Source organism: Mus pahari, chromosome 2 (assembly GCF_900095145.1).
Source record: "Mus pahari chromosome 2, PAHARI_EIJ_v1.1, whole genome shotgun sequence".
Classification (NCBI taxonomy): domain Eukaryota; kingdom Metazoa; phylum Chordata; class Mammalia; order Rodentia; family Muridae; genus Mus; species Mus pahari.
The window spans coordinates 108800184-108824597 of record NC_034591.1 but is presented as its reverse complement, the minus strand read 5'-3'; the positions used below and the strand labels follow the sequence as shown (position 1 = coordinate 108824597).

At 41.5% G+C, this 24414-nt stretch overlaps 1 protein-coding gene and 1 pseudogene across 1 annotated transcript; one reads left to right on the top strand and one right to left on the bottom strand.

Annotated features, from left to right (window-relative positions):
- Positions 1 to 2818: 2818 nt before the first annotated feature.
- On the bottom strand, positions 2819 to 24172 carry Ccdc174 (coiled-coil domain containing 174). The gene is made up of 11 exons (XM_021190523.1): positions 24046 to 24172; positions 21392 to 21496; positions 20405 to 20505; positions 16628 to 16686; positions 13805 to 13988; positions 11180 to 11275; positions 9792 to 9934; positions 9283 to 9377; positions 7193 to 7325; positions 4339 to 4491; positions 2819 to 3359 (listed from the first exon to the last, which is right to left on the bottom strand). Exons 1-11 carry the CDS (start codon positions 24085 to 24087, stop codon positions 3070 to 3072), a joined length of 1401 nt encoding a protein of 466 aa, XP_021046182.1. The 5' UTR covers positions 24088 to 24172; the 3' UTR covers positions 2819 to 3069.
- LOC110316315 lies at positions 19318 to 19779 on the top strand (annotated as a pseudogene).
- Positions 24173 to 24414: the final 242 nt, after the last annotated feature.

Here is a 24414-nt window from a genome sequence, read left to right as displayed (position 1 = left end):
AAAAAAAAAAAAAAAAAGGCCTAGAAGTTGGTAGAATGTTTACCTACTAACATGCAAAACCAGCCCTGGCTTAAATACCCAGCAAGACATAAACCAGGTGTGGTGGTGCACACCTGTAATCCTAATACTCTAGGGATAGAGGTACACACAAAAGGATCAGAAATTCAATAAGGACGCTTCAGCCTCCTGTGGCTATCCATCCATCTATACTGAGCTCAAGATGCTGAGAACAAGTGAAGGCTGAGTGCATATCCCTTGAGGATTAGGAACCCCAGCAAAGGGAACAGAGTGCCAAAGCTGGAAGGCAGTGGACTGGGAAATGCCGACTTCAGGGCAGAGCATAGCCATGGCGCAGACACAGCACACACACAGTCTCACAGTAGCTACAACTGCCTGCCCGGGGCCTACAAAGGTGACTCTCACGGAGCAATCACTGACTGGGTAGGGGCTCAAGGGGCCCTATCTCTTCCTGCTGAGCAATTGGTTGGGATGGATTCTGATGGAAAGGTAGTCATTGTCTAGGTCCCAATAGATAGATCACAGATAGTCTCAGATAAAATCAGTGGATCACAAGACAACAAAATGAAAAGATGGGAAAAAAGGGCTTGTGGGGAAGAGGGGAAGTTGACAGGGTGGAAGGTCTGAGGAGGAGGGCAGAAAGCGAGGGGAAACAATACATTATGTACAGAAATTGTCAAAGAAAGAACTAAAAAATGTTCAATCTCTGCTACATAGTTCAATCTCTGCTACATACCAAGTTTGAGCTACAGGATAGTGCCTCCCCCAAAAAGGAAAGAAACAAAATGAAAGTGACACATTGATTGCATCCCTATGAAGCCAATACAGTCTTAGTGCATGGATCTGAACTCTGAGGACTCTGCTGCCATCTGCTGGACACCCTGGCAAAAAACTGGTCCATGAGAAGAGACAAGTTCCTGAAGCAGACCTTAAGTTAAATCTGAGGGACTGAAACCTGAAGATACAGCTGGCTCTGTATCTTATACAGGGCTTTTAACTGGGGTCATAAAGAGAAGACCAGAAAGAAACTTAGTCTTCAAAACCCCTAGAGGAAAATGGCCTACAGGTACTAGTTGAGACGAAGAGTAACTGTGCTTGACCGCTTCTGCTCACCAAAGGGCTGTGGTGGCCAGGTCCTCCCATGCCTGCTGCCTCCATTCAAGGCCCATTTGCTGCCTGGCTATTGCTCTTGCCTTCTCTTATCCCACCACATCCTCTTCTTGATACTCTGCCTCGTAAAAGCACTTTCACTTTATTTCCAGCAATCAAATTGTTTTCCTTTTATTCTGCTTGCAGCTTGCTATGTAGTCCAGGCTAGCCTGGAACCCACTGAAATCCACCAGCCTCTGCTCCCAAGGTGTGCACTATGTCTGGCTCTTTCTGCTTTTGCTTATGGTTGTGACATGTCAAGTAATTCTATTTCCTTCTTTCTCCTCTAAACTGTTTCCTACTTTTAGCTGAATCTATAAGGGTTTTGGCCCTTATCTTTGGTCCTCCAACTTTTTTCTGGCTATTCTGGGTCCCTAGCATTTCCATATGAATTTTAGGATACGTTTGTCATTTCTGTAAAAAAAATTAAGGGTAGCTGAGTTTTGATGTATATTAAAGAGGTATTTGCCTGATAAGACTAACAACTCTGCATTATGTCTAGCTTCTGCTTTTGCTGTGGAGTTCAGAGGTAATTTTGGGATTTGTCCAAACTTTGTTAATACAGGGGCAAAAAGACTGGCAGCAGAAGATACTAGAAAAAGCTTAAGTCTGGAAATTAGATAGAAGTCTTGTTCCAATACAAGTGCCTCATGACCTTGAGGAAGAACGGGGCATTTCCACTCATGTGCAGAGACATCAAGAAAACACCAAAGAGATGGGTCTTCCTTTGCTACACTGTTCCCAAAGGTTTGGTGGTCAACTCCCGACTGCCTGTCTGCACTTGCATAGGTGAATGCTCCGAACACCCCTACTTAGTGACGTCCTTTAGATTCCTGTGCACCAACGTCCCTGCTAAATAAGAATATAGGCAGGGACCTACCTGCTCAGCACCATGGGGTCCAAGTCTGACCTACTCAGAGAGTCAAGAAGACTAAAGTAATGGAGAGCACCAGAAGGCACAGAGGCAGGAGGACAAGTCAAAGCTCTGACTGGCAAAACTAAGGAACACTGGTTTCTAAACAGCTCAGCAGTCTTTGCAGATGCCCAAATAATTCAACCCAACTCCAGATATCTGCAGAGGACAGAGATATAGGCAACTGAATACAGGGTGCAGATCAACTATCAACTTCTACCTCTGAACTGAAGGTGCTCTTCCCTGACCTTATAGCTTCAGATGTGACTACCTAGAATTCCAGCAGCTTCCTTTTCCCATGTAGCCCTCTATAATAGGCCCTTATTTGCCTATTGGACAAATCCTCCTGATGTTGCTCCATCACCTGGTTGGGAAGCTGATTCTGTGGAGTAGACACCTGCATGCTAGCACGTCTGAAAAGAATGGAGCCCTAAAAGCGAAGTCATGAGAGGGTGTGTTTGTAAAGAAGGGTTAAAAGCCCCTCGGAGGGAGGGGTATGGAGAGATGAATCTGTAGTTAAGAGCACTGGCTACTCTTGTAGAGGACCAAAGTTCCTTTCCTAGCACCCACACAGTAGCTTACAGTTATTCATAACTCCAGTGCCAGGGTATCCTACACCCTCTTCTGACCTCCTTGGGCACCAGGCGCACATGGTACACATATGTACAAGAAGGCAAGATGTTCACATACATAAAATAATCTTAAAAAAGAAACAAGTTCCTCAGTATCAGATTTCTCAGATTAGTATTTATAGTTCACACACCTGGAAACCCAAAAGGGTTACAACTGGGTCAGCATGGAGAGAAAGAGATAGTCCCTCTATACCAAGCGATAAGAAAATTAACAATCAAATAGTCAATGAGCTCTTACTCCTCCCTATCAACTAATGTGGCCTCAAGCCTGTGCATCCTTGGGAAAGTACAGGAAGAAAGAAGTAAAACTCAGTTCTGACTTCTATGACACAAACGCAACCAGCACGCTATACAAGGTCATGTGACTTGTTTATAATAAGATATCATATCATCTAGTGTTTGGAAAGTGACTGTGGGCGCTTGTGGTGAGCTTTCAGAGGCAGGAGTGGATGTGTGTGAAGAGCTGGGTTCCTGGCTCTGGCCAGAGGGAGGTCCCAAGTCACTTGGTGCTGATCCTGGTCTGTTCCTTGGCTGGCCACTCAAAGTTCTCTTTTGACCCACAAAGTAATTTGAAGGTGGGGCAAACTCAGGATCTCGCTCAGCTCGGAGTTCTGACTGCTTCTTCGACCAGAATCCAAAGGAAAAGTCTATGAAAATAAGAAAGGGTATTATTATTAAAAACAACTATGAACCAGTCAAATTTATTGAATACTTTTCAGATCTTATATGCATTTTAAAAGCCACCACAGATTTTCTAAGAACAAAGATAGTGACACAAAACCCAGCTAAGAAATGGAGTAGCCCTATGACAAGGAAAGATTAGATGATGGCTCTATGAAGAGGCTGACAGGCTCTGGACCACACTGCCGAAAGGGCACTACAATTATAGAGAAATGAAACAGTCAAGTATTTGCCGGTGTTGGCATGATTAGGTGTTTCACATCAAAGCAGTCTCTCATTTGTTGTGTTTTGGAAGACACAGAAGGGGCTCATCCAATATGAGCAGTGGCTCTTTACATTTCTCATCAATTCCAACAGCAGGAGCTAACATTCCACTGAAGTAGCTTTGAAAGAGGCAGAAAGCAGTCTGCTGTGGCAAAGACCATGGTGGGCACCTTGGTGAAAACTTAGAGGAAGATGTGCATGTACAATAGAAGCTCAGGTAAACTTTCAACCCAACACAGAGAAAGACAAAAATCCCTCAGACACCAGCCTCTCTCATACCTTAAAAGCAGTTCCTGAAGAGTAGCATTCTAAGCTGAAAAACCACACCTAAAAGTATGGATCTAAACTTCCCACGCACTTTTTAGTAAATTATTCTGTGGACAGAACACCTTTGTAGATGCTGGTCTTTTGATCATGTTTTGCCATTCTCCTGTTTATAATAACTACTGTTCAGTCTGGAGAAGAAACAGGTTCAGAGACCTGAAGCACTGAGAGTCACTGTGGGGCTCAAGGTGGAGCCCAGCAGTAGAGCTCTTGCCTGGAGTGTGTAAAGCCCTAAATTCCATCTCTGCACCATAAAAAAATAAACATAAAATCTCACCAGAATCACACTTTTACTTAAAACCAAAAACCCCCTCTACAAGGGCCTCTCAAGAAGCTGACAGCTAAAAGCCCGCCTACCTTTCCCTCGGTCCCACTCTCGGATGTGTGGCACCCCAGGCTTGGTGTCCCTCCTCTCCTGGATGATGACCTCCACCTTGCTGTTCTGGGCCACAGGAGCTGGGACAGGTGCAGGCTTTGGCTCTGAGGGCTCAGGAACAACTCCATCTGCTTCTGTAAGGAAACAAGACCTTGTCACCATGCTTAAAAACTTAACATCCTAATTTTGAAGTAAAACTTATCACTAGTACTAACGGGAACGGCAAGCGTGCCTCACTTAGACAGCAGTGAAGCAGTTTGGTAACAGTTCTTTCTCTTTGTCTGTGCGTGGGTGTGAATGCAGAGCACACATTGAGCTCAGAGAACAACGCGGTGCACTCGATTACCCTTTATGTGGGTTCCTGGGGTCAGATTCAGAAAGCCAGGTTTGCACTCTTGAGCTATCTTGACAACGCTCCAGCAATTTCTATACAACAGTTCACCTAAGTCCTTAAACAATTCTAACAATTTTATTATTTTATCAAAGAAAAATTCAGCTGATCAATGGTAAACATGTATAAAGTATCAAAAAAATTCAACACTCAAGTTGAAGATGAACAGATGTCAATCCCTGTGTTCCCAAAGAGCAACTGAAGTACCCTAAATCCTCAAATTATCCAACTAAAATAGCAAGAGGAGCAACAACCAGCATGCTGGAGAGGTGAAACCACCTGTCTCATTTTGGCCCTAGTTTTAAAATCTTAATGAAAATTGATTTTCAAGAAATGTGGGAGCCGGGCGTGTTGGTGCACGCCTTTAATCCCAGCACTTGGGAGGCAGAGGCAGGCGTATTTCTGAGTTCGAGGCCAGCCTGGTCTACAGAGTGAGTTCCAGGACAGCCAGGGCTGTCCTGTCTCGAAAAACCAAAAAAAGAAAAAAAAAAAAAAAGAAAAGAAAAAAAAAGAAATGTGGGAAAATTTCACTTCACATCTTCTAGGACAGATGTTCAAGAGGCAGAACAAAAACAGACACCATGAGAACTCAACAAGAAACAGCCTTTATCTGAAACTAAACAGGGAATTTTCAATTCCTAAACTTTTCTGGTGTCTTGTCAGTGTTACATGAGGCCTTGCTCAGAGACTAGAAAAGGAAGAGAAGATTCTAGGCAGTCCTAAACTGGTTCTCTTGTTGGTAAAATGTCCCCAAGTTTCAATCTCATCTCGCAGGAGAGGCCACTTTTCAGCTTCCTCTGCCACTAATATAGCCTGTGGGCCTGAGCTCTGGCCAGTGCGACACAAACACTGGGCCACAGCTTCCCACTCACACCCTGAAAAGGAAAGCTAGATCCTCTACCTCTCTCCTTGCTTCCCTGACCTAGTCCTGGGCTGGAGCAGAAACAGGTGCTGGGGAGCAAACTTGGAGCAGCACAGAGGAAAGCGACATAGAGAGCAGCAGAAACAGCAAGATGAGAGGAAACCTGGGATCGGATGACCTACATACTCTTGCACTTTTTCAATGTTAAAACAGACAGGCAGGCTTGTATATTGGAGCCATTTAGGGAAGGGCTAAAGTTAGCAATTTGGCTTCTACTCTATAACGCAGAGTAAGCCTGTCTGATCACAGCATTTCACAGCTGTCTCCCAGGAAAAGTGTGTTCCATCTCGTTTCTAGAGCACAGTGCTTCAGTTTGAATTTCTGTCTCCATCTGGTTTACCTTAATATCCAAGTTGGTAAGAATATTTTACAAAGAAGAGTACATTACAACAACAACAAAAAAACTATAAGCAAAAAAGCTGAAGTCAGACCTAGAGAGATGTCTCAGAAATTAAGAGCATTGGTTGCACTTCCAGAGGACCCAAGGATTGATTTCCAGCACCCTCATAGTGGTTAGCAACCTTCTGTGACTTGAGTTCTTAGGGATCTGATGTCTTCTTCTAGCTTCTGCAGGCACGGGACACCAACATAGAACAAAGACATGCACATAGGCAAAACACACACACACACACACACACACACACACACACACACACACACACACACACGCAAAATTAGATAGAATTTTAAACATTAAAAAAGCTGAAGTTGAAAAGATTAGAAAAAAAGGGTTTTAAATGTTTTTTATCATAGGAATGATAAATGGGTGAGGCAGACATCTACCTTTAGATCACCTAATATATGCAGTTACCAAAATATCACATGGCACTCCCCCAAATATGTAGTTTCTATGTTTTTGTGTATATATTCTTAAATTTAAATTTTAAAATTTGGGCTGGAGAGATGGCTTAGCAGTTAAGAGCACTGACTGCTCTTCCAGAGGTCCTAAGTTCAAATCCCAGCAATCACATGGTGACTCACAACCATCCATAATGAGATCTGACTCCCTCTTCTGGGGTGTCTGAAGACAGCTACAGTGTACTTACATATAATGAAAAAAAAATTAAATTTTATGTCCTATATTTGTACAAAGCTAAACTTTTCTTTTAAGTAGTTTACTCAATTGTCCTTATAAAAAGCAACTCAATGTATTATTTGTTAATACCCTTGTCTATTGTCTAAAAACATAGGAATGTCATTCTGAAACATTCCAGCTATAAAAATTGCTCCTGGACCATGAGATGGCTCAGTGGGTAAGAGTGCCTGCTGAACAAACCTTATGACCTGAATCTGAACCAGAGATATCACAGAGAAAGCAAAAAGCACACTACTGAAAACGATCCTCTAACTTCCTTACCTGTGCTATGGCACATGCACACCTACACTCACTCACACACCACATACAATAATAGATAGACAGAACTATCTAAGGGTAAAGCTAAGTTGCTGATTGCAACCCTATGAGTGAGACACTGTAGACGTAACCCTCCCTTTGAATTTAGAAATCTGAGCTGTGCTGTACCTCTGCCTTCTTCTTCAGTCCCATCCTCTTTTGGTTTTTTCATCTTCTTTTGTCGAAGCTTTGCCAGTCTTGCTTCTAACATAGCTTTTCTCTTTTCCTTTATGTTTTCTCGTTTTATTCTCTGATCTGTTGTCTGGATAGAACAAAAAGTTAGAAAATTATTCACCTGAAGTCAAATTCATAACATTTGTTTAAAAAGATGAAATAATTCTCTTTTTGTAAAAAAAAAAAAAAAAAAAAAAAAGTGCTAATTAAGACAGGCAGTGGTGGTACATGCATTTAATCCCAGTATTGGGGAGGCAGAGTCAGGTGGATCTCTGTGAGTTTGGGGCCTGCCTGGTCTACAGAGCGAGTTTCAGGATAGCCAGGGAAATACAAAGAAATCCTGTCTTGAAAAACCAAAAACAGAGAAAAAAAGTGCTAATTCATTTTCATATCACCTCTAAGCAGCTCTCCCAAAGACTCTGAAAATGGTATCCTATAAAGCAGACTGTCACATCCTCTGATGCTTAGGAAACTAAATGAGACCTCACAGAGCACAGTAGAAGCCTCCACATAGAAGCAAGCTATTCCATTCTCTTCTACTCCTAGGTCCTAACCTAGGTCATCAAAATTACCATGTTTGAAACTAGATTTAAAACAGCAAGGCTGGAGGCTGTAAAGATTGATTAAGAATACTTGCTGCTCTTGCAGAGGACCCAGATTCAGTTTGCTAGCATCCACATAGTGGCTTAAAACCATTCATAATTCCAGTTCCAAGGAATCCAATGTCCTCTTTGGTTTCTGCAGGAACTACACATGCATATAGTACACATACAGAGATGCAAGCAGAACTTACACAAACCTAGTACTAATGGTAATAATAAAACAGCAGGTCTAGTAATGGTTCAGTGGGTAAAGATGCTTGTGGCAATGATGTAAGCCTGGCAACCTGTGTTCAATCAATCCTGGAATCAACACAGAGATGGAGGGAGAGATCAACTCCATAAAGTTGTCCTCTGACCACAGCACATGCCACGACACACATGCCCACACAAACACACTATACACACATATACTACTAATAAAAACAAAATGTAGCAAATCACAGACTACTTCCAAAACATTTATAATTTTAGAGTTTGGAAATCCACAATAATTTGGTAATTACCTTTATGAAAACAATAATGACATCCTGAATATCAATTTTCATTTTATTTACTACATTTTTTTATTCTTCTCTCAGACAATACATCCCAACTGCAATTTCCCCTCCTTCTGTTCCTTCCAGCCCTGTCCCCCACCTCCCCTCTCCTGTAGATTCACTCCTCCTCCATTCCCCTTCAGAAATGGACAGGCCTCCCATGGATGTGAACCAAACATGGCATAGTAAGTTATAGTAAGACTAGGCACAAACCCTCAGGGCTGGATGAAGGCAACCCAGGGGGAGGAAAAGGGTCCCAAAAGCAGGCTAAAAAATGAGAGATACCCCAATCCCACCAAGCTAACAACCACTGTACATATGTACGTACGTATGTATGTATGTATGCGTGTATGTATGTATGTATGTATGTATGCGTATGTATGCGTGTATGTATGTATGTATGTATGTATGCATGTATGTATGTATGAGTGTATGTATGTATGTATGTGTGCGTATGTATGCGTGTATGTATGTATGTATGTATGCATGTATGTATGTATGCGTGTATGTATGTATGTGTGCGTATGTNGCGTGTATGTATGTATGTATGTATGCATGTATGTATGTATGCGTGTATGTATGTATGTGTGCGTATGTATGCGTGTATGTATGTATGTATGTATGTATGTATGTATGTATGCATGCATAGGACCTAGCACAGACCCAAGAAGGCTCAGTAATTGCCACTTCAGTCTCTGTGAGCCTCGATGAGCCCTGCTTAGGTTGATTCTGTGGGCTGTGTTCTCCTGGTGTCCTTGACCCCTTTTCTGTTGGGGTCTCTAAGCTCCAATTTGAACTCTCTCCGCCCTAGGCTTGGTTATGAGTCTCTGGATTTACTACATTTTTTAAAGCATGGCCTATCAATTAAAAAAAAAATCAAATCCATAACAATAACTTTAACTTGTACCTGTTCACGAAGCATCTCTAAAGTTTTCATTTGCTTGTTTCTTAACTCTTTGTCTCGGGCAAAGGCAAAATATCCAACACCAAGTTGTCGGGCCTCTGAAACAACCAAAAGTATCAAAAGATTAGATCTCTATAATTAGCAAATCCCATGTACAACAAGTTCCCAGACAAACCAAAGAAGACACACAGTGATATTTGCACAAATATGCATCAAAACCACAAAAGTTAAGCTGCTTTACTATTTTCTAAGTAACAGACACACAGAGGCTCCTTGGCCTGGCTGTCTTCTCTCCTCTCTGGGAACAAATTCTTGGGCTAACAAACCTTCTGTTAGGAAGAGGTCCCCAAGTCTCTTAGGCTGTGGACAAAAATGATGCTTTCACCCTCTACAGTACAGTCTGATCACATCAGAGTCCTGCTCTGTCAGCACATGGCTTTCTGCCTGCCACTGTCTAGCATTTTTAAAAAAGATTTTAAAAGCTGCAGACAAACAAGCAACCCCAACAGTACCATTTTCCCGGATGTCTTCATAATGGATGGGCCCCATTGGCTTTTTCAAGGCCTCCCTTTCTTCTTCCTCCCATTGCTGGCGCTGAAGTTCTTTCCTCATGTCTTCAGATAACAAAGTTTTTTCATTTGCAGGACTAACAAAACTGGTAGAGGAATAGAAAAGCCTATGTTTAGGTGAGCACCATGAGAGAGCAACACTTACAGAGGTTTCTAAGAAGTCAATACAACTGTTTTAATGTTTTTTTTTTTTTTTTACAATTCATTTATATACTGTGTATATATATACACATGAGCATGTATGCAATGTATACACAAATGCACATATCCACAGCATGAATGGAGAAATCAGGAGACTGCTTTCAACTTTTAAGAATCTATTTATTTTCTCTGTATACTATGTGGGTTCCCAGGACTAAACTCAGGTCATTAAGCTTAGCAGCAAGTCCTTTAACCCAATGAGCCATCTTGCTCACTTTATCATTTTTAAGTCAATTCCCAGACTTACACATGAGCAAGCATGATGGATCTTGCCTCAGTGTTTAAGAAAAGCGACTTTTCCTTTCTACCCTTGTCCTAGCTGACATATGGGAGGTGGCCTAGCCAGGAACGATGAACCACTGAACTTCTCTGAATGGCCTCTTGTCTGAAGACATGGTTGCGCTCTAACAGTGTCTCCAGTGTCCCAGCAGATGCCATGATTTGTGCTGTGGCCCCTAAGTGCTTACTCTGGGCCTACCCACAGGACGCCTCAACCTTGAAGGGCTCACAAAGGTGGAGCTTCTCTAATACTTTTCATATAAAGGCTGACTACAGGGAATTTTAATCACCAAGACACTTTCAAATGCTTATTTCTTTGGTCTCATTAGAAATACTGTCATGAGGCCTTTGTTTCAAAATACAAAGACATATGAATAAGAAGTGAATAAAACCAAGTGAACCTTCTCAAACCCTCTGTCCTCAAAGGCTGATTTGTTAGCTAGGTTTGGGCTCATTCTGTATTTGCAACCTAGATCAGACACTCTTCCAAGTCAACAGTCAACTTATATAACCCTTTCAGCAGTTACAATGCACGTGACCAGAATAGAGTGCCTGCCTGGGAAGCTGAGTCAGAAGCTCAGAGAATAATGTGACTAATTCTCCCCAATCCCTCCAACCCCCCAAAAATGAGTTTCAGAAAAAGAAAATCAGTAAGTAAAGTATTACGCCATTCAGGTTGTTCCCTGAGCACAGAAGATTATTAAGTATCTGGATATGTTAACTGTACAGGCTTCTGTGTATATGTAATCTTACTGTGAATGGTCTTTAGCAACATATAGTCATTCAGCAGCCTCTCCCAGAAGACAATCCCTGTGGCTGTGTTACACACAAAGGCCACATATTAAACTTACAGTCTCCCCTGAAGATTTTTATCCATCTCCAATAGACCTGGTAAATCCTTTCTCATGCAGCGCCGGGATCGGCCCAAAGAGTCCACGTAATCCACCCTGTAAGTTAAGACATTGGGAAGACAGTTTGTACCATGGGCAGATCCCTATGTCAAATTGGCAAATAGACCATTACCAAGAACCTTGCAGCTAAGGGACCACTACCACAGGATTTTCAACCAAATAAACAAACAGACCACTTTCTTAGCAGCCGAGACTCACTAAGCTTGCTATGCCCCTCTACTAAATCTCAGTTCTAGCACCTGTAGGAAGGAATTGATCATGTTTCTGATTTCAAAGACAAATTACCAATACAGAAATGGTGACATGGAAGAACTCTCTTAATTTGCATGTGCATTTTCACCACTAGACTACATACTCCAAATTTTCATTCTCCCTCCCCAGTGTACTCAGGTCTCTCTATTACTGCTCTGCTTCTAACTGACACATTCTCTCTAGCGAGCTTAAGAGTTTTTAATATAAGTCATGGTATCTTTTGGATCCACTTTGAGTAGGAGGAAGACAAACAATATATACCGTTCTTCATCTTTCCCCCACCAAGACCAAGCACAAGGTTAAACAAAACATTGAGACTTCCTAACAACCAAGTATGGGCAGGTTTTCACAGAAACCATGTCCTTTCCACTACGGTATAACATAATTTTCATATTTGTTATCACAAATATGGAGCAGAGTTTAGGGCATACAGTTAAGGACTTAACAATATAGGACGTTAGGAACAGTAAGCAAAGCAATCAAGGTCCGATTCCACTGGTGTGCTGTGCCTGTAATTCCTTCCCTCTCGGGTGATGATTTCCTTGTTAGCCCATGCTTTAAACACCAAATGCTTGGGAATCCACTCCTTTAGTCTTATAGCTGATTGTCACAAGAAATCAAACCTACAACTAAACAAAACAGTGTCTTCATTTTCTTTTTTCTTGCTTTCTCTCCTTCTGTTTTTACTGAATGGGAGAGAAAACCATCTACCCAGATGGTCTGTGTAATTATTTACAGTATTTTTGCAGAAAGATTTTTCACCACCTGGGATCTAATTACCAAAAGGATTTACAAGTAGTCACAATTCTGAAGCTTAATTCAAAAACAAAAAAAAGTGTGGGAACTGCTTGAAGTGTGTCTTACTGCACCATATGGTGTCATGTGACACCTTCAATTGCCCTCCAAATTCCTCAAATCGCTGGCAAGCTGCTTGTAATCATAAAGGCATTAATAAGAAAAGAATTAAAAGACATTAGACCATTCAAAGGAGATGGGATTTCTGCCTTGAAAAGCAATCATAGCTATTCTGTTCTGGAGCAAGCCTCCAAAGCACACAATGCCAACAAAGGGAACCCAGGAGTCAGCAGTGGCTCTAGCTCATCAGCAACTGCTTACTGAGCAGTCCCAGCCAGCAGGAACCTGGAGAGACTGGGGGAGTGAAGGAGGACTGTTCTCAGGGAAACAGGAAGGGTGCATGCCAGAAGACACAATTTAGGCAGATTACAAAAACAAGCAAAAGTTTGCCTCAAATGTTTTGCTGGTAAGAAGGCTTAGAATGGGTCAACTATAAATAAAAAATAATATGCCTCTGCCCAACCCCCCCCCAAAAAAATTTAGTTCAGATAAGGAAGCAAGTACTTAAGACTAGAAGACTAGAAAGGCACAAAGAAGCCATGTTCTTCTCTGTGACCCATGTAGCATACAGTCACATGTCTACCCACAATAGTAACATTAGATGTAAGTTATTTAAAAGTAAGGAAACATGGACCCCAGTGGACATCTTCAGCAATATAAAGAGGAAGGTTCTCTGACATCCTCAGAAGTAGGGATTTCTCTTTATGCATAAATACCTGTCCAAGGGACTAATTAAAAGACTAAGAAACACTGAACAGTTCTCTAAGAAATCCCCGAAAACAAGAGTTTAAGAGAGGGCCAGCCCCAGCATGTGGTCAGGACGTCGGTGATGTCTAAGCAATGGCAAGCTCTGCTAAGTAGGTGTCTAAGTGACATGAAAGACACTTTAGTGGAATTTTCACTCTGACCTGCATAAGACTGGGTTCCTCCATCTTGTATGTACATACAGATAAAATTCAGGAAAATGTCAATCAAGTTTGGCAAAGTATCTGCTATGCTCCCAGAAGGGAACACACTTGCTTCCAGGAGGGAATTTAAGGGAGATGCAGTGGAATTTTGGTGTTACCAGAAAACAGTGTAGCTAGAATACAGCTTACTCAAAGGGGACCCCTCCCCAGGACGTGGCATCCGAACCAGGGCACCGTAAAGCAGTAGCATGGCAGTAAGGGAGCAGGTCATTGATGGACTGCCCAGGGATTCTTGGGCCTGGACCACACTAGGCACAACAGACAGATGCTCAATTCTTACCTGCAGTCACTAATGTTACCTCTCCACTGACCCACCCATTTCTATATAACCGATACACTAGCTCATCCCCATTTAAAGGGATGGTTCTTGGAAGATAGAAAACCCAGGCAGAATTTAAAAAAAAAAAAAAAAATGCCATAATAACGGTCAAACAAAATATTTCTCAAAAAGCCAATGTGAGTCTAAGAGGATCTGATCCCCATTACCCACCATTCCTCACTGGGGTCTTGAGGAGGAGGTATGTCTTTTTCAGAAAATTCTTCTTCTTCATCATCATCATCTCTCTCTTCCTCGATTCGGGACTCTCTAGTGGCACCAAGCACCTCCATTTCCTTTCTCTTGTCTATGATCTTCTGTGTGAAATCCACAAGGTACATGTCCTCCACTTCCTCATCTAGGGCACAAAAATCAATTTACAGATTCTCAAAATTAAAAAAGAAAACCATAGCTGGAACTGAGAAGGAACTGAGAAGGGCTCCATTGTCTGACTGTTCGCCAGTCAATGCCTGCATCTGGGACAATTTACAGATACAGCCACCAAGCACTTGACAGGAAGCTCTAAATAAGCCATCCATAACACCATTATACTCCAAAAAGCCTTGAGGTTCCTGCTGTTGTGAGCAGTAAGCCCATGTGAGACAACACACCTATTCAATTTTGAGCAACTCACAGCTGACAGCATACAAGAGATACACAACAGCATGTCTCCCAATCAAGATAGTGGACCTTTCTTACTATGGTGTAACAGGCCTTTCTAAACATATGAGTTGCATCATTTAGCTCTTACACTGGTGGAAAGAAGTGCTTGAAAGGTCCTAACACAGGTAAGAGTGCTCTTAAGCTGGGACACAGTGTGCACACCTTTAATCACAGCACTTAGGAGGCAGACACAAGTAGATCTGTTTGCGGTCAGCCTGAATTACATAGTGAGCTCCAGGCCTTCCAGGGCTATACAGTGAGAATCTCTCTCTCTCTCTCTCTCTCTCTTTCACACACACACACACACATACGTCCTCAGTTCTTCTCACAAGTGGACATTGTTTTCAGGTTAGGCTCTTCAGGATGGATTCAACATTATTTTTTTCTAAGGACAGAAACTGAGCAAGGACACTGGGTTCCCTATCACCAAGTGATGTTACCCCCTCTTCAGTGTAACAGTGGAGACAGCTAAGGCTCGAATACTTCACCAGCTGAGACACACAAGTACAGTAATAAGTATTAGGAGATGGGCCTTCAGGATCTGACAAAACCCACTCTCCTCAGACATACTCCTTTTGGCTGAGTTACTGTATTTTCATGTGGTTTTTAATTACACGTATGTAGGAGAGGAGTGCATGGGAGTGCAGGTGCCCTCAGCGGGCAAAAGAGAACATTAGTTCTCCTACAGCTGGAGTTACAGGCAGTTGTGAGTCGCCCAAGAGGGGTGCTGGGAATCAAACTCTGGTCCTCTGTAAGCACAGCAAGTGCTCTTAACTGTTAAGCCAGCCATCTCTCCAGCCTCTGGGTTTCAGTTTGAATCAAAAGAGAAAAAAAGAAGAAAACAAAAAAGTTTTCAAAGCCACAAGAAGGAAGAGGTGTGTACTTTGAAGTGCAGCTACACACAGCAGTGAGACAACCTGGAGATGAACGCCTTGCTCCTCTTCTGGAGGGCAGCCCTCTCACCACAGCTTCCAGCTTTGGGAATGACTGACTTTTCCATGCTGGACCCCCTGAAGTGCAGAGAATCCATGCTGTCTGAGAAGAGGCAAAGGATGGCCCACAACCACTGGAGTTCTGTGTGCTAGACACAGTCGAACTGCTAACCTCCGGCCCTTCCCCTCTCCCGTGCAGGATCCTTTTCTCCAGCTTATCATAGCACAGCATTTCCCTCTAGAAATTTCCTCAATGCATACTTGCTCTCCCTGCCTCCTGCCAATGGTGTGTGCACTGGCCCAGAAAGTCTCTAATACTGTTGTCAACTATGAATACTGATTTCTATTTCAGGGGGATATGACAAAAGGGAATTATATTACAGATGTTTAAATCAATCACAAGCACATCATACAACTACTAATAGACTATGCCATGAAGTCGAAATTACTTAGGGTACGGGACAATGTTAGCATAATAAAGGAAAAAGACAAGGAAAGGGGAGAAAAAGAGAAAGCAAAGTTAAATAAACTAAAACAGAAAGAAGAGGTATAGACTAGATCATTCTGGAGAGAGAGAAAAAAGAGCAAGCAAGGAATTATCAAAAAGAAAAATAAAGATTTCCCAACTGGATAAATGTAGGAAGAGAACTAAAATTAAAAAGTGTAAGAGATGAATCAGAGAGAAAGTACTTGCTGCCCAATCATGAAGACCTGAGTTCAAATCCCCATAGCCTACAAAAAGCCTGGTTTGCAGCACATCTGTAGTCCCAGTCCTCCTATGGCAGCAAGATGGGAGGTGGAACAGGCCCCTCCAGATTCTGTCTCAAACAAGGCTGAATATGAGGCTCTACACAAGTTCCACTCCCATGCTGTGGCATTAACATGCCTGCACTCACACACAATAACATACACACATCTGATATATACACAAAAATATAAATGCAATAGACGAAAACACTGCAAAACATGAAGTTAAAAAAAAAAAAAAAAAAGTACATCACAGAAATAAAACTGAAAATAGAGAGACAAAGGAAAGGAAAAAGGGACACAAAACTCCAAGAGCCTAGATGGGACCACAATTCTACACAACCTTCCTTTTCCACACACATGGCTGTCACTGAACATAAGGCTGCTCCAGTTAGACCATCTCCTTGGTGCCATACTCCCCTCCTTCACCGGATGAGATCTGCTGTGAAGGCTGCAGAACTGGCTCCCTATACTGCCCTGTCCCTGATGGCTCCTAACAAGCTGCCTGGTACCCAACAAACCATCAGATTATTACTGCAGATTTTCTTGTTTTGACTTGATTTTTAAAATTTCTCCCTCTTACAATCATTCAAACAATTAATACTGAAGATCTGTATGAATTCGAGACAATAAAGAAATAGAAACTTTTATTTACCTAGAAAATCTCCTTTAGTCATCTTTTCATATAATTTGGCCTTTTCTTCCAATTTTTCCCTAGGAGAAAAACATACAAGTATTAGAAATGGTCTTACAGGTGGGGGGAGGATATAGGGGTCATGCAGGATAGCATTTGAAATGTAAATGAAGAAAATATCTAATAAAATAATTAAAAGAAAGTTAAAAAAAAAAAAAAAGAAAAAAGAAATGGTCTTACAACTGTCCTTCCGCCCCAAACTATCAAGCTTGACAGCAGCTTTCTCTGAGGCTGCCATGAAAGGATGGGCACAGCGAGTGCTGACGGCCCTGTCCTGAAGAGACCTTCAGACCCACCGCATCCACTTCACTGTGAAAGCAGCAGTGTGCCTAAGAACCTGAAGCCATTCTTGGTACAGAGTAACTGCTCAGGAAGCATCTGACAGTGAATAAATGGATGCACTGAGTTAAGGCTCCAACAGTTTAGCTGCTAAATACAACTTAAGTTGCATGCCAAAAGAAAGATGTATCTAAACCTAACATTTAAAAAAAAATTTTTTTTCAAAAAGGATCACTAGATTCAAGATAACCCCTTTACCATGGTGCTTTTAAACTAGGGTCCTGGTCATTTATGGTTTATTACACTGCTTTATACCAAGTTATAGTTGTTAAAAACATTGACAATACTTATTTCAAAGAGTACAAGCAATACATTTAAGTCACAAACTAATATAAAAGAAGCTACAACCCTGGTGTTTCAATATACTAGCCTCTCTGCTCACATTAATTTTGGTGGCATTTATCATGTGGTGACAGACTAAAAAGGCCACCATAATTACCAAAAAAGAGAAGCCCTAAAGAGGCCATCAGTGTCAAGATCTCATTAATCACAATGGAAAATTTAACTCCTAATGGCACAAAGAGACTACAAAGACCCTGGGTCACACGATTATCACAAATTACTTAAACTTTCTGTTTCAGTTCCTATAACCTGACAGAACACATTCTTTTTATTGCTTCTAAGAGTTGTCACAAAAATTAACTGGATAACACAAAGTAATGCCATTTTCTCATCTTTACTGCCCCCTCCAAACACACCCTGTGTGCATGCGTGCGTGTGTGTGCCTGTGTGTATGTGTGTTCCTTTGGGTGTCTCGAGTCGGCACATACTGACCTCAGGTGTCATTCCTTTGGAGTTGGCCACGTTGTTTTTGAGTCAAGGTCTCTTAGTGGAACGTGAAGCTCCCCAAAGAAACTAAATTGACTGGAGAGTAAGTCCTAGGCATCTACCTGTCTCTGCTCCCCACCAGTGGATCAAAATCTATACTACTGTGGCTGACTTTCCTGTGAGGATTTCGGCTCTAACTCGGGTCCTCATGCTTGTACAGCAAGTGCTTTACCACTGAGCCATCTCCCCAGTCCAATGAAGCTGCAGAGTTCTTATCATGCACAAAAGCAGATAGCTATCAAGGCAGAGGTTACAACTTGGAATTCTTCAAGTACAGGAAACTACTGCCACTTCACAAAAGGATGTTAGCTAATAAACAGGAAATCCACTAATAACTCAGCAGCAGCAAGACGTCCCAATAATACGAACCATACATGCAAATGTTTTAGTGACTAGGAGACTTTGTCTCAAAGTCACCCACCCGAGGTTCCTATTAACCACGCAGGAGGAGAAAGGGCATCTTCACAGTGGAGAACTCTACCAGACTTTTTCTAACCAAGGGATCAAGCTCATCATTATCAATGACTCAAAGTGACAATTATGAACCTCTGGGTAAGATTTACTGGGTAATACACAAAAACTACACTGTATTCTTAAATAAAAATTTAATGTAACCCTACTTAGACACAGGACATAGCAGGGGAAAAAAACTGGACTAGACACTTAAAAATGTCGGCAGAGTAACTGACAACAAAAGGCAAAACAACTGGAGAGATCCGAAAATTGCAGGCATGTATGGAACATAATCTTTGAATCATGATTTTTTTTCCCTAATTTTTTAGGATATGATTTTTCTGTATAATAGCCCTGGCTGTCCTGAAACTCACTTTGTGAATCTTGAAGTTTTACAAAACCTATTTAGGACATAATTGCTGAGACAATTGGTAAAACCTGAAATATGAGCCACATAGTAGTAGTAAATATTGTGTAGGATAATGTCCTTATTCAGATAGATATATACTGAAATATTCACAGGCAAATCATTATGATTCTTAAAAGTCTTCCTCTACAGGTATCAGGGAAGAACAGAGAAAAGCAAATATGACAACACGCTAATCAGTGAACTTAGCAGACAGGTATTAGAAGGCTCTTTTTACCCTTCTTTTAATTGTACTCTTGGTTTGAGGGAAAGTTTGGGGTCTCTAAGTACAAATGTCTTATCACCTAGCCTAGAACACCCATGGGACACTTCTTAAAAAGGTGCTAATAAGTTAAAGACGTGACTCAGTGGACAAGACCATGGTATTCCATTCCTAGAAATATACATTTTAAAAAATTACTGATATAGGTCAGGCAGTAGTGGTCAATGCCTTTAACTCCAGTGCAGAGGCAGGTAGATTTCAGAGTTGGAGCCCAGCCTGGTCTACAGAGTGAGTTCCAGGACAGGCAGGGCTACACAGAGAAACCTTGTCTTGAAAAACCAACCAAACAACAACAACAAAAATTGTTGAGATAGCTTTTTCATTTTCTCAGCTGCCAGAAAGATGGCAGACATTCAGACTGAGCATGCTTACCAGAAGCAGCTCATAGTCTTTTAAAACAAGAAGTGGGTTGTGCTGACAGAAACTGGCAAGGAGAGGCTCCCTCAGTACTGTAAGAACATTGGTTTAGGCTTCAAGATGCTCAAGCCACTGAGGGCCCCTAAATAGACAGGAAATGTCTCTTCACTGGTAACATTACAATCCAAGTTGCATCCTGTCTGGCATCGTGACCAAGATGAAGACACAGAAGACCACTGTCATCTGCTAGAACTATATCCACCACATCCAAAAGTACAATCAATTCAGAAGCATCACAAAACTGTATCTGTACACCTGTCCCCTTTTCAGGGATGCACAGCCATCATCACTGTGGGAAGGTGTAGGGTCCTGAGTAAGATAGTATGCTTTACTGTGCACAAGTTAACCAAGGCTGCCAGCACCAAGAAGCAGTTCCAGAAGTTCTGAGAAGATGCTGGTCAACTCCCGGAACAAATAAAGTTAATTTTCCAACTTAAAAAAAAAAAAAATGTTGATAGATTTAGTGTGTGATAAAAGCTCAAAACAGGACCCTATTTGATCTTCTAAACTGAATTATTTTTTTCTTTTTGTAAAACAGTAGATATGTGTAAAGTATAATATTTTAGAAGATAGTTAGCCCTCCATATCCAGAGTCCCTATCTCCAGATTCAACTTACTGGAAAGAAACAATATTATAAAACAATGTTACATTGTTGCTAATGTATACTGTGTACCTGTCTATACAGATTTTCTTTCTTAGCATTCCCTAAAAAAAATACAGAATAACAACCATTTATATAGCAGTTGCACCATTTTAGGCATAGCAAGGAATCTAGAAAAGACTTTAAAGTATGATGAATACTTTCACAAACCACACTATTTTATCAATTTTGAGCATCCTTCAGCTTTGATATGAGGCAGAGGAGAGTCCCAGGACCAACCAAAATCCCTCAGATATCAAGGAACATTGTATTCACACTGTGAAGTATGGGCTACAAGGATGCATATCAGGAAGGGCAGCATCTGAATGTCTATTTCTTTGTTTGGTAGCTTCCCGTTCAGTAGTAACTACCTTGCTTTGTCTAAAGTCTTCTGCTCCTCAAGCTTTTGTTCGGAGTCCTTCTCTGCTCGACTTGTAACCCCTGCATTTTGTTTGCTCCAGATACTTGGCTTCTGGAGAATGATTCAAAAGAATAAAATAAAACCACATGGTCACAAAATAAATAGATCATATGCATCAAAATCACAGAAAATCCTTAGATCTCATTAATCATCAGAGAACTACTTATTCTGACAACTAATTTATAGCCTCCATCAGACTACCTGCACATGACAAAGTTAGAGCTGTTCGCAAGTCCTATATCACATGAAGAGTGGCCTTTTGAACATCACAGAGGAACTTTCTCAATTGACTTTTACCTCTGACTGATTACTACACCATTCAATATTCCAATGAACATGAGCAGAATGCAAAGGAATATAGTAGATTACTACCTATAAAAAAACTGAAAACTCTTAAACTCTTTAGATTTTAGGTCTATTTCTATATTTTACAGTTGTTTATCTATGTTTGAATACAAAATAGATGCTAATCTTCCATGAGAATGTAAACAATCCACTTACTAACAGCATATTAAAGCATTCTTTATGACGGCTTACTGCTCTTGCAGAGGACCTCAGCTCAGTTCCTAGCACCCACACTGCTTGTCCTACTACCACCAATAACTCCATTTTCAGTGGATCTAACACCCTTTTCTGGTCTCTGAAGGCACCCACGCACAGGTGGCACACACATGCATGCATGCATGCATGCATGACATATATATTCACACAAGTGCACATACACACAACATACATTAGTAAAATAAATTTTTTTAAAGAATACTAAATAACCTTACTAATTTTAATATTTAACAAAATTTATGCAAATGTTCAATTACAAATCAGGGATTTTTTTTTTCTTTAACATTTACTTATTTACAGAAAACCACTAACATTTTTCAAAAACTTAAAATATAATACAATTCTCCCATGTTTGGAATTGGTAGAGATATTTTACCTTATTAATTGTCTTTGGTTTTCCAAAAACTCCAGAATCTTTTAGAAGTTTTTCTTGTTTGAATTCTTCTTGTTTTCGAAAGAGCTCTGCCTTAAGATCTACCAACTAGAATAAAACAAGAAAGAGAACAATATTTAACTCAATTCTAGCAGGTGACTGGATTGCTAAGCAACAGTAATTCTCCAAGGAAGATTTGAGCTTCCTGAAGATGGACAATAAACACAATGTTTGGGCTGGAGAGATGGCTCAGAGGTTAAGAGCACTGAGTGCTCTTCCAGAGGTCCTGAGTTCAATTTTCAGCAACCACATGGTGGCTCACAACCATCTGTAATGGGCATCCAATGCCACCTTCTGGTGTGTCTGAAGACAGCAACAGTGTACCCACATACATGAAATAAATAAATCTTTTTTAAAAAGAAAAAGAAACACAATGTTTAAATACAGAACTCCATACAAAACTAAATGGCATTGGGTTTCTCGTAGTTTTGCTACAAATATAATAAATCTACTCCAACTTTCATCACTCAAGGGCAGAGTGGCATAGCAAAGCCAGCAAATGACATTCACATCTTCAGGTAAGAGTCCGGTATTTTCTGAAGCCCCTTCTATTTGTGGGACACATACTAGACTTTGACTTAGTTTGTTTAAAAAAAAAAAAAGTTTAAGTGAATCATGAGGTTTAAAAATGGGAGGGGGGGCTGGAGAGATGGCTCAGTGGTTAAGAGCACTAACTGCTCTTCCAGAAGTCTTGAGTTCAATTCCCAGCACCCACATGGTGGCTCACAGCCATCTATAATGGGTTCCAATGACTTTTCTTGTGTGTCTAAAGACAGCGACAGTGTACTCACATATGTAAAACAATAAGTAAATGGGAGAGGGGAGCAGGGGTGAAGAGAATGGGGCAGGGAGAACTCCGAGGCTAAAGAGATGGTCAGCACCCACATGGTGGCATACAACCATCCACATATTAACTCCAGTTCCACACCAGGCATACATGTATTGCATATACAAAGGGAAAACAGTTATACATAAAATTTAAAATATTAAAAAAAAAATTTTAATGATTCATTGTTGGTTTTTAATGTGCATTTGTTGTTTTGCTTGTGTGTGTGTGTGTGTGTGTGTGTGTGTGTGTGTGTGTGTGACTTCCTGGAACTGGAGCTACAGTTTAGAGTCACCATGTGAGTGCTGGAAATAAACCATGGTCCTCTGGAAGAGCAGCCAGTGCTCTTACCCTATCTCTCCAGCCCCAAAAACCTTTTTTTTTTTTTTTTTTTTTTTTAAAATATTTTTTTTTTTTTTTTTTTTTTTAAATAACTGAGTTCAGTAATTTCTATTTGAAAGAAATTCACTTAAAGGTACTATTGGCAGGGATTTTAACAATGTAAAGGAGTTTCATTCCAGGAGCCAATATTTAAAATTCTTTAGAAGAAGAAACATTTACCTTTTCTTTTAACTTTGTAAATACATCAATTACCCAGCTATATATTTTTCTATTCTACAACTACTTCTGAATCACAAAATGACCAATTCCGGGACTTCATTTGTGTTGTAATTATTAAAAACATTATCCTCTGGACAAGTTAACTTTGGTTTGGTTTGGTTTTTAAAGAGAGGGTCTCACTGTGTAGCTCTGGCTATCCTGGAACTATGTAGCTCAGGCTGGCCTGACTTACAGTGGCCTCTGTCCACTTGTCCCTGCCACTTACATGCTAAAGTTAAGAGCATGTGCATATCCATCCTGATTAATTCAGTTTGCAAGCACTGAATCCAAGCAAACATAATTACTAAAACCAATTTTTTATATTAAAAAACAAATGCCAACAAAATATTTGATACAACATTAGTTGTTTTCATCTTGTATTCCCATAGGAAATTCAAGATTTAATCAAAGGTTAGGTGATTTGTTCGGGGAACAAACAGAAAAGGCACCATTTTGCAGTCAATCAAACTGAGCCTGGGTTCTCACACAACACATCTGTATGTACATTGAGGAAAACGGGATTCACTTTTGGGTGTCAACTTCATTATCCATTAAGAGTGACAATTAATACCACCTACATTCAAAAGCACTTCTGAGGACTTGATGGCAGCACGCATATGAAACACGGACACAGAATGCGTACAGTGTTTACAAGTTTTCTGCTGAGAGTGGTTAAGTTAGCAAAACTCCTTACACCCTGTCAGACCTCACTGGCCCGGGTACCCCATCCCACAAGGCACTAACTTGTCTGGGTCCTGCTAGGGGGACCCTAGGTACGCTGGGAGTCCTGGGAAGGCAAATCACACCCCAGAGCTCGAGAAGGGCTTTGGACTAGAGGAGAACCCAGGAAGGACTCGTCCTCCAAGTCCCTGCAGATAGAGAGCCGGCTGGGGCAGCGGCTGACCCGCAGGATGCGCCCTGAGATCCCTGGGAGGATGGCGTCCGGGACACGCCTGCGAGGCGAGCCGAGCCCAGGCGCCTGGCGGAGCCGAGTTCAGGATCTTGTGCGTAAGGAAGCTGAGCAGTGTCTCTGCGGGGAGAGGGTCCGTCAGGATCCCTGTCAGATGGGCAGTCCAGGCCCCTGACTTGCGTGGGGCAACAGTTAGGTCACCATTCTCGACTGAGACAGGCGGAGGGAACGCGGAGCGAGCTAAGCCACACTTGAACTCACCGAGGAGGCTGTAACGTCCAAAGGCTTTTTCTTTCGGTCCATCGTCCCGCCAAGGCGTCCGATCCCAAGACGCAGCCTCCCGGTGGCCTCGATCAGACCCTATGTGGGTCCGCCCCGCAGCAGAACCGGAAGTGTCTTTGGTAGCGACGCTGAGTTTGCGTCCCTTTGCGACATGGATTTACGACCTCGGCGCCATCTTGAAAGCGTCAGTATGAGGTCCCTAGTCGCTACGTCGCCATTTTGAGAAGGTCAGAGGGTTGAAGTTGATCGCAATTGGCCATCTTGAAGAGAGCAGAAAGTGAGGTGAAAAAAGTATTGTCGCCGTCTAGAGAAGGAAGGAAGATAGCTTTCATTGCAATACACACTATA